At 33.1% G+C, this 10,963-nt stretch overlaps 2 protein-coding genes across 6 annotated transcripts; one reads left to right on the top strand and one right to left on the bottom strand.

Moving 5' to 3' along the window:
* Positions 1-1,103: 1,103 nt before the first annotated feature.
* LOC110911067 lies at positions 1,104-5,057 on the bottom strand. 5 transcript variants are annotated; one of them, XM_035983742.1, is made up of 8 exons: positions 4,758-5,019; positions 4,515-4,663; positions 3,843-4,019; positions 2,782-2,901; positions 2,605-2,676; positions 1,898-2,008; positions 1,717-1,811; positions 1,104-1,622 (listed from the first exon to the last, which is right to left on the bottom strand). In XM_035983742.1, exons 2-8 carry the CDS (start codon positions 4,515-4,517, stop codon positions 1,613-1,615), a joined length of 588 nt encoding a protein of 195 aa, XP_035839635.1. In that variant the 5' UTR covers positions 4,518-4,663; positions 4,758-5,019; the 3' UTR covers positions 1,104-1,612. The 5 variants fall into 5 exon arrangements, with proteins under 5 accessions (XP_035839635.1, XP_022011331.1, XP_022011330.1 ...); XM_022155639.2 differs by having other exon boundaries at positions 2,605-2,691; positions 4,590-4,663; positions 4,758-5,016; XM_022155638.2 differs by having other exon boundaries at positions 2,605-2,691; positions 4,725-5,015.
* Positions 5,058-9,580: 4,523 nt separating this feature from the next.
* Positions 9,581-10,643, top strand: LOC110913452 (F-box/kelch-repeat protein At3g06240-like). Its single transcript, XM_022158282.1, has 2 exons — positions 9,581-9,962; positions 10,075-10,643. Exons 1-2 carry the CDS (start codon positions 9,581-9,583, stop codon positions 10,641-10,643), a joined length of 951 nt encoding a protein of 316 aa, XP_022013974.1.
* The last annotated feature ends 320 nt before the right edge of the window (positions 10,644-10,963 follow it).

The following is a 10,963-nucleotide window of genomic DNA, read 5'->3' as shown; positions in this document are numbered from 1 at the left end:
TTCTGGTTTACTTTTACTTTCTTTTCTTCACATCTCAATGTTTTTCATAGGTGTTTGTTTGTGAAAAGAAAACTATTCAGATATGTTAACGCATAGTAAAGTAAACAAAGAAGTAAAAACATTATGATCCTGGTTAAATAAGGATGATATCAATGTTGTTCATGATAATTTTAATCTTAAATCATAAACAATAAAAAAGATCAAGAAAAGCGTAAGTTAATTTTAGAGTTTTATCATACCAACAATCGATGAGAAAAGAGGAAATAAAATTAAAACAATTAATGGTTTTTATACCAGATCAACAATTTTGTCTTTTATCTCTTTCGCCAACGTTGATACGACATGGTGTCTTGTGTTGATACAATCCAACTTCAAAAGCAATTCGTGCTGATAACGTGTTGTGTAAAAACTAGAACCTATTAGCAATGTATAGAAAAGAATGGGAGTACAAGAGATGAATTTCTTATTGATATCACATACAAAATACATGAGCCACTATATATAGGCTATAACATTAATACAAACACAAATATGACATGGGGGTTAGAAATGTGGATAGTCACTAATAATGGATGCATTCATAACAATATCAACTTTCTCGAGCTTGTGAAAGTTTAAATCTTGATTCATTTAAGCATACCACTTAATCCAACCGTTGAAACATTAAATTCCTATTCTATCTTAGTTCCATGCCATAAGATAACTAGTGGGAATGCCCGCGCGTTGCGGCGGGTGTTCCGAGTTCAATCAAATTTAAATATGATGTCTACTACGAACGACAACCCATTCCAAGTTCCTAACATTTTATCTCATTCAACAAAAAATAGTCCTTGAACCTATATGCGCTATGCTCACACATACTATTCTAGGGGTGAGCATATAACCGAATTAAACCAACCTTAACCGAACCAAACAATTAACCGATAATTCGAAGAATACAGTTTGGTTTTAGCTATGGCGTGTGACATAGCTGAATGAACCGAACCAATTAAAAATAAAATATAACAAATTTATCCATATAAATTATTAGAGATAAAAAAAACCCCAACTGAGAATCTCAATTATCCACGTGTGTAGTGCAAGATAATACAATACAATATCAATGATTAACAGTTTCTATATATTATTGAAAAAAAGTGGGGATGGGTTTTACATTAATTTTGCATAAAATTAGAATATCAGTTTATAGGACCGAAAAGTAAACAAAATAAGGAGATTTTGGAGGCTGCAAGATCGATTAAACAATGATGGGTAATACAGTTAACTTACCTCAAAACATCCTTAAAATACCAATTATAGATTCTTCAACAGTGCATCTCTCATTAGATATCGCATCTTGTCATTCTATGAGGAGCCGCCACCACTGCACCCTCGGTTGTGTCCGGGTCAACCCATGAATAATCGGGTCGTCTTTGGGTTCATATGTATGACACGATTTTCGGGTTCGGGTTGAACCCGTGAACACGACCCATTTAGCACCCATAAGAAAAAGTCAAGCCAGTCATTAGTACATCATCTTTGGCACTACAGTCAGCGTTATGCTCGAGCAATGTTTTCACAGTTGAGCTATCTTCGGCTCTAAGCGAGTGCCAAACTAAAAGGTGCAATGTTATCATTCCATTCTGCATATAGAACATGAATGATTAAATCTTTATCATGGTCATGGTGTAATTAACTAATTATTATGAAAAATAAATAAAAAGATAGAACACGTACATTTTCTTTGCCTTCGGTGGAAGCCCCGTGAGAGAGAAGAAGCGTTGCAGCTTCATTACAACCGGTTTTAGCAGGTTTCTTTCCATTTTTATCATCTTCATATAATGGATCCAATCAATTAAATGATAACGATAAACATAATATACACAATTAATTAAAACTGAATCAAGATTTTATGCACCCTATTCTTTGGTTCCAAGTCAACAGTTTCAGGCCTTGCGAAGTTTAAAAGAAACTTAACCACTTCAACACTATTATGACTGGCGGCAACATGAAGGGGCGTATTTGCCATCTGCATCAAGAAAATTAACAATGCAGAAAAACAAATTAAACAAGTTAACGTACACAATATAAATTTTTTTAACCATAAACTAAACGACAAGCAAAAAAAAGATCCAACACGGGTTGAAGGTTGACCCATTTGCTCATTAATGGGTCACAATTTCAACCTATTTGGTTGTTAATGGATCATCACCCAACTGTTGGCTTGTCAAATGGTCATAATTTTGAACCATTTGCTTGTTAATCAGTCTTTTCTCTTTTATATAAAACATGTCAAATAAAAAAAAATACTAAATAGAAAAGCTAGCGTCACACAATTTTGAGCCCAAAGACTAATCTAATGGCAAACATGCCCAAACCTCGGGGACGATTATGGCAATTTACTCTAAATAAATTAAGTAAACTTCAACGTAGATATACTGTGAAGATGCAAAAATATTTGGATTCATTATATCTTTGAACAATAAGACTTCTTGACCGCAGAAAAATATTTATTTAATGAGATTATTTATTTAGCAGGTTATTCTTTGAACAAAGAACAGCTGGTAGACTCCACAAGTGTTGAAGGAGAGTTTAAATTGCAACATCTGCATATGAAGGGAATACCTTTTCCACATCAATAATATCTCCAACACTCACAATCTTCCCCTTGTTGGTTTGATCCTCACACACCAGGATCTGCCCAAGGTAAGGCTACAAAATTCATTCAACCCATTTATATACTTTGTTAGTCACACGTGTGCGCCCACGGAGGGAGACGTAAAAAGATATTAGGCCACTGACCTGTCCTTTATATTTGGTGGTCGTGGTGTTCAGTTCCAAGGCTTCGGCAGATCGAAACTTCATCATGGTTTTCCTTGGTTGACTTCTTATTGCCGCGTCCTCTTGATTGATAGTGGGTACCTAAAAGAAGGAAATAATAATAATAATAATAATAATAATAATAATAATAATAATAATAATAATAATAATAATAATAATAATAATAATAATAATAATAATAATAATAATAATAATAATAATAATAATAATAATAATAATAATAATAATAATAATAATAATAATAATAATAATAATAATAATAATAATAATAATAATAATAATAATAATAATAATAATAATAATAATAATAATAATAATAATAATAATAATAATAATAATAATAATAATAATAATAATAATAATAATAATAATAATAATAATAATAATAATAATAATAATAATAATAATAATAATAATAATAATAATAAAATAATAATAATAATAATAATAATAATAATAATAATAATAATAATAATAATAATAATAATAATAATAATAATAATAATAATAATAATAATAATAATAATAATAATAATAATAATAATAATAATAATAATAATAATAATAATAATAATAATAATAATAATAATAATAATAATAATAATAATAATAATAATAATAATAATAATAATAATAATAATAATAATAATAATAATAATAATAATAATAATAATAATAATAATAATAATAATAATAATAATAATAATAATAATAATAATAATAATAATAATAATAATAATAATAATAATAATAATAATAATAATAATAATAATAATAATAATAATAATAATAATAATAATAATAATATGAATGCCACATGCTTGAAATAATCAAGCCCGAGCTCGAGTGTAAACGAGCCCAAACAAAATTATAGTTTTATTATATATTGTAATAATAATGATGATTATAACCCAATCCTAAAAAGCCCTAGTCGGTTTTAACTTGGGTCCATATGATAAATTAATTTGTCTTGTATTGTATGTATGTAGTAAGAAATATTAATGAAAAAGCTTGGATTGTACCTTCATTAAAGCGCACCAAGCAGCTAGGTTTCCTGAGGAAGTCAGTGAACCATTTAGCAGTCTCGTCTCCCTCATCCAATGCCGAGCCTGACCATTCCCAGACCGAGACTCCATCAGACCGTAAACCTGGTTTAGCCAGTGACACCTTGAGCTCAGCCATCCCAGGAGCACGTACCACTGCCCGAACAAAATCAAGTGAAATCAGCAACAATTTTCGGCAATGTTTTTGTACATGTGACAACACTCTAGTTTAGATGTTTGGTCCATGTCAAGGTTGTCCAAATAAATTCTATATAGTAAACATGTAAAATTGACAGTGCACAGGCTAGGGGCAAAAATGGTTTAGTACGGGTTCGATTATGCGCCAATGTTGCAAATTTTAACTAATTATAACCAGTCGTGCTCGGTTATAAACGGTCCAGTTAATCTCAATCAATACATCAATTCGTACTTGGGTCATTAAATATTACCAGTAATTTGGTTTTATGGATTAAATGAATGACCAGTAATATTTTTCTAACAAAAAGTTATATAGCATAACTTTTTCAACATATAACTTTGTCAACAATTTACTTTTTCCACGGTTTACCGAAGCCGTTAATGTGTTGGAGCAATATGTATGAATTACAATCAAATTGCAAGATACTGTGGTAATCGTATCATAAAACGTACCATTTCGGATTCAATTGTAGTGCTAAAAAAACGAAGTCGTTGAAAATTGGACACAATTTGGGGATTTGTACGAACCCTAGGTGAGAAATCTGTGGCTTGGTGAACAAGTTGAAGTGAAAAATGATTTGTGAAATCATGCTACTTGAAGTCTGTTCAAAATGTCAAAATCATAAATTAGAACAAAGATTGTTTAGGTTAAAAATGAGATACCTAGAACAAGATTGGATGTAGAGATTAAAAAACCTAGGCTCTCCACCAGAACAACCCCCGCATCCGTGACCGGAATCGTCGCCGGTGTCTCCTTATCTCCTTGTCGGTTTTCACTTCTTCTTCTCTTCTTTTCTTCTCTCTCTCTCTCTCTCTCCTCTCTCTCTCTCTCTCTCTCTCTCTCAGAGATCGATTGTGAAGTAGGAGGTGGAAAGGTTAAGGATTTATAGGTATTAGACTCTGATTTTGTCGATTTATATGTAAATGAGGGTAACATCTGAGGATGGTAGGCAAGAAGCCGGCCATTATCAAAAGGTTAATGCTAAATCTTCATTTGTTCCAAAGATGAAATCTCTAGAATACCCCTTTAGTGTCTTAAAATTTTATGTTTTTGACAATTTTACTCTCATAAAACAAGCATTCATCAGTTGTACATATCGCTTAAAGTGTTAGACGCGATGTAAAATTACATGCTTATACACCACTTCTCCTTTTTATAATAATATAGATAATCCAAACATGAACCTCTTTAGAATCTTGTCTACTACTATACAACTAGCATATTGTATACCATGTATATTAAATACCTAGAAGATCAAATATTTCCACTTAATGCGAACCTCTCTATTAGGTTTCATAAAGTGTCCACAATCCAAGTGTATCAACCACACTTAGATATAGAAATCATGTATTTAAAGCACCGAGATATACACCATGCATGGTTCTGATCAACACATCAATACCAATATAAATATTAAATAATATGATAAATGACCGAAGACAACATACCAAACTTAGTGCCATTTCGTTAACATAATACAACACAATACAATACAATACATGACATAACTAACTTATGTTTACAAAAACAAGGTCAAATTAGAATAAAATACATGCAAATTATTAGTAATAGTATTTTCCATCCTTAAACTTCAGCTATAGTTATTTTGATAGATGCTTCAAGACTATTCATTAACCTTAATAAATCACGAATATTCTTTTCTAGTTAGGACACATTGAAGGGTCAACCAACTACCAACAGACTTAGATCTAACTGGAGTCTCCCCCTTGTCGGGCTCAAGGACAAGGGCTTTGTCGTAAGGCAAGCGGTGCTCAAGGCAGAGGCAAACAAAGTGGCAAAACATGAGAAAGCCTGCCTGGAGAATCAACATGTGTTTGTCCCGTTTGCGTTTGATACCTTTGGTGGTCTCGCTCCTAACGTTGTGCGACTGTTGAATCGGGTTCAAAAAGTCGTTAATGGTAATTCTTCGTCGCTAAAGGTTTCAAACTTTGTATTTAGTAGAATTGGTTTTTCTATTCAAAAGGGGGTGGCGGCGCAACTTGTTGCCCGACTACCTGCCATTGCTTTGTAATTGCCCTTTTTCGTGTGGAATGATATTGACGATGTTAATTTTCAATAGCAATGAAATCATTTTTTTTTTGGAAAATGAAGAACAATGGTGAAAGGTGGTGGTGGAACGGGTACATTGCGGCGAAAGGAGGTTGCGAGAACTGATACACGCATGGAAGGTGCCATAATTGGTCCACGGCGACAAAACATTTCTGGGATTGATACATGACTGTGGAAGGTGGTTGTCATAATTGATACATAGCAACAGAAGATGACCACCGAAACAAAAGAACTACATCTATGATCATAAGTATAGGTTACGTCTCATAAGTCTTAGGTGAGATGCGTGATGTGGTGGAAGAGTTAGTTGCAACTTAGCTCTAATATCATAAGGTCAAAAGAGATATATTATTGGGATTTGTTAAAACAACAAGAAAATGGCAGGGGAAAAGTCTAGGATCCACTCCGGGTAGAAAGCTCTTTGGGTGGTATTTGCAGACAATGAAGCACTGTTAGTCTTAACGAAGGAGGTGGCCTTCTGCGTTTGGACTCCGACGTGAGAATAAGTAAAGGGTTCTCGGAGTTAATTATCTTAAAAGAATAAGGGAGTATAGTTTTAGAGAGAGAAAGATAGAGCAGTGGACAAAATACTTTTGGAGTTGTGAGGAGACCCCTTTATATAAGCAGAGTTCTCAGCCTTTAGGGAAACCTCCTCGACAGCTCATCTTCTATAAGAGATAAGTCTTATCCTCTAAGGTGTTGCTTATGTGGACTGTCTTACCTCTTTGGTGAAAGTATGAATTGTGAGTCTCAATGTTACTTTTGCACACTTTTGTAACCGGTTAATAACCGATCAAGGAGTAATCAATTAGTACTTATGTTTAACCATAGGTTAGTAACCGGTTGAGGATTTTTTAGAAATAATCGGCTATTTTTAACCTGTTTTTAACCGATGTACCAGTTAATCGTGAAACAAACCAATGAATTTTTTTTTTTTTTTTGAAAATAACGGGTTATTAACCAAACCAGTTAAAGTGAAAAAATAAACCAGTTTAAGGGCATGTTTGGCTAAGCTTTTTGAAACAACTTATTGACTTATTGGCTTTTTGAAAAGTCATAAGCTTCAAAAAGTCTGTTTGGATTGAGGGTGTATGTGAGGGGAAAAGTGACTTTTTCAAAAGTCACTCCATCCTGACTTTTCAAAAAGTCATAAGTCACTCCTGAAAAGCTAAACCAAACATGGCCTAAGTAATAAACAGTTAAAAGAATAACCAATTAAAGCAAATATAGCAAAATACCGGTTAGAGAAAATAACCGGTTTGTTCTCCTATTGTAACTTTTTTATGATAAAAAACTTGGCTGTGGGCTGAGAATTGTAGTGTGGTCATCAAACTATAATAGGCCCATTTTGTTCTCCCTCCAACCATAAAGAGGAAAATTGTGTGCGAGAGAAATAATTCCGAAATTGATCGATTAGGGTTCTTCTTCAGGTTCACCCACTTTTTTAATTTTTGAACTTTATTTCTTGTTGAGTATTTTTTTTGCACTTTGAAAATTGTATCAGTTACAAAGTAGGTTTAATCAATCCCTTGATGTACTGTGTATATATGTACAAGGATAGGGTACTAAGAGAAGTCCACTCTATTTGAGAAACTTGAGAGACACTCTTACCACACGTTTCCCTAAGCTTTTCGTAATATACACATATGTATAGTTTAAAATTTACTATATACATATATGTATATTGTCAAATCTTGAATTATACACATATGTATATAATCACTTTTAAACTATACATATGTGTATAATACGAAAAGCTTAGGGAAAATGTGTGGTCCAGAATGTTTCTCAATTAGCTTAGTGCTTCTCACACGATCCTAACCCTATATATATATATGATTATATATATATATATATATAGGGTTAGGTTAACATACAAATGCCCTTATCGTACATTACGTACGCTACAAACTCAGCCGTCCGATCATCTTCCCGCATTGAATTCGCATTTTTTTTGTAACAATTTCGCATGTTGGTTTTTTAACATGCGATTTCATCAAAATTACCACATGCGAAATTGTTACAAAAAAACAACATGCTATTTCATCAAAATTATCACATGCGAAATTGGTACAAAAAACAACATGCGAATTCATCAAAAATTATCACATGCGAAATTGTTATAAAAAAAACATGCTATTTCATCAAAATTATCACATGCGAAATTGGTACAAAAAAACAACAAGCGAATTCATCAAAAATTATCACATGCGAAATTGTTATAAAAAAAACATGCGATTTTAAAATGCGGGAAGATGATCTGACGGCTGAGATTGAAGCGTACGTAATGTACGATAAGCAATATTGTACAGTACTCTTTACCTATATATATATATATATATAGGGAGAAGATCATGCGAGAACCACCTCTTATTGTGAGAACCGCGAGAACCAATATGAACACACCAAAAATGCCTAAAAATAGCTAAAAATCACACAAAAAATTTTTTTTTGAATTTTTTAATATTTTTTATAAAAAAATCGCTACTTTTCGAAGCCAAAAAAAAAATTAAAATTTTTTTTTAAAAAAAAAGTTAAAATTTTTTTTTTTTAAATTTTTTTTTTTTTGGCTTCTAAAAGTAGCGATTTTAACATAAAAAATATTAAAAAAATTCAAAAAAAAAAAATTTTAGATTTTTTTTTTATTTTTTTTGATTTTTTTTAGGTTTTTTGGGGGTTTAGTTTTTAGCATTTTAGCTTGGGGTTGGGGGGGGGGGGGTGGTTTAGGTTTTTGGGGGGTGGGGTTAGGTTTTTTTAGGTTTTTTTTAGCATTTAGCTTTTGGGGGGGGGGGGGGGGGTTTAGGTTTCTTTTGGGGGGGGGGGTTAGGTTTTTTTAGGTTTTTTTAGCTATTTTCTATTTTAGGTTGTGTTCACATTGGTTCTCAAGGTTCTCACAATAAGGGTGATTCTCGCATGAGCCCCTCCCTATATGTATATATATATCACGAGAAAATGTACTGTACACTTTTGCTTAATGTACGTTGGTAAGATATAACATGCGGATATTGGATTTACAACATGCGGATTTGTGTTTTAGAGAGGTAAATCCGCATGTGTATATAAGAAAAGAAAGTCCGCATATTAAAAACAGAAAAAAAATCGCATTCCACAAAAGTATAAAGAATCCCATGTTAAGAAAAAAAAGCTGCATGTTGATAAAAAATAATTCCTCATGTTTAAGGAAAAAACCCACATATTGAAGCTATTCAGCGTACCTTAAGCAGAATTGTACGTTAAAGAACCCATGTATATCACATTGTGGTTGTCATGGTGAGATTGTATAGTGCCCATTTCCCAAAACAAGTTCATGATCATATATATATTCACTATTCTTCATTATATAACATCTTTTTTTACAACGAATAAATATAAGCATTAGATTTAAAATCAAATTTGAATATGAATACAATCACAAACTGATGATTTGAATCCTCCTTTCAGTTCATCAATGGCGGATCTACCCGATCATGTTATTACCCTTATATTTCTTCGCGTGCCTACAAAACCCTTGTTCCGGTTCAAAAGTTTATCAAAGCATTGGAATCGCTTGATTTCAGATCCTCAGTTTATAAAGTCTAGATCACGTCGGATGATCTTTCTTCCGGGCCTACCTTTCGATCATGCCATAGACAACACAGCCGCTCCATCGATGGCCAAGCTTACCTCTCCTATAATTTACCCAAAATTGTATAAAGAGATCACCATTGTTGGGTCGTTTAACGGGATATTCTTTTTAGTCCTAAAATATTGTAAACCACTCATTATCGAATACAAGTGGTTTCATGATCATATGATCCTTTACAAACCCACTCTCGGGAGAGTTCAAGGCGGTTCCTCATCGACCAGCGTTTGATTCACATAGCACCTATGTGTTTGGATTTGGTTATGGTTATGGTGCAACCACGAATGATTTAAAGATTGTTAGATTAAAAAATGATTCAGAATATTATGAGGTGTTTGATCTTAAAACTTGGTCATGGAGCAGACCTTCCGAGTTAATCAGGAGCAATCGCAGTTGGGGTAACTGTTCGGCTACATTTGCAAATGGATTTTTGTACTGGAATGCGGAGCGAAGGGAGGATTCGTGTCCAGCGATACTGGCTTTTGATATCAAGAATATGGTATTTTCGGAGATAGAGTATCCGGATGGGTGTTATTGTTTGGGTACATACAACGCGCGGTTGTGCATGCTTTGCCCTCAAGTTAATATGGATGGATTCGAGTTAAGGGTGATGAACGAACATAGGTCATGGTCGACGATATGTTTGTTTACATCGTCGTTCAAATCGTTAATTTCCCATGAGGCTGCATTAGGGGGGTTGTGTATTTTGGATGATGGGAAACTGCTTATGTCAAAGTCGTCAAAAGAATTCATCATCTACGACATGTTTGAAGATTCATATGAGGAGGTTAACGCCTTGACGAGTGTTGTTCGAGCAGGGAGGCTGCATTGTGTGGAATATGTGGAAAGTTTGATATCGCCATCCGATGTGTGTTCTACTTCCATATGATCCTTTTGAATTCAGTGGTTATGTTCAACAGCCTCTCTATTCCTACGGGTAGAGGTAAGGCTGTCTACATCTTACCCTCAGACCCTACCTTAGCTTTGTTATTGGTGAGATTTACTGAGTATGATGATGATGATATGAATGCATGACGTGATAGAATCTAACGTTTTAATCAAAATACATTGACGAAAAAGGCAAATAATGTAAAAATGGGTCTGTGGGTCGAGAACTATGATGTCGTCTTTATATGAAATTCGGCCCATGGACGAAAAGAAAGGAGGGAGAGAGAAGGTGAACACTGAACAAACAAGTTATTTTTCATA

Source organism: Helianthus annuus, chromosome 15 (assembly GCF_002127325.2).
Source record: "Helianthus annuus cultivar XRQ/B chromosome 15, HanXRQr2.0-SUNRISE, whole genome shotgun sequence".
NCBI classification, from domain to species: Eukaryota; Viridiplantae; Streptophyta; class Magnoliopsida; order Asterales; family Asteraceae; genus Helianthus; species Helianthus annuus.
This window is presented reverse-complemented; position numbering and strand designations above follow the sequence as displayed.

What these genes read in the sequence shown, in the direction of transcription:
- LOC110911067 (XM_022155638.2), bottom strand. An exon ending in CCACCAAATATAAAGGACAG is followed by an intron (nt 2,692 to 2,781) that starts GTCAGTGGCCTA and finishes TGAATTTTGTAG; the next exon opens with CCTTACCTTGGGCAGATCCT. An exon ending in ATATTATTGATGTGGAAAAG is followed by an intron (nt 2,009 to 2,604) that starts GTATTCCCTTCA and finishes TTCTTGATGCAG; the next exon opens with ATGGCAAATACGCCCCTTCA.
- LOC110913452 (XM_022158282.1), top strand. Translation starts at nt 9,581, where the DNA reads ATGGCGGATCTACCCGATCATGTTATTACCCTTATATTTCTTCGCGTG. An exon ending in TCTCGGGAGAGTTCAAGGCG is followed by an intron (nt 9,963 to 10,074) that starts GTTCCTCATCGA and finishes AAAATGATTCAG; the next exon opens with AATATTATGAGGTGTTTGAT.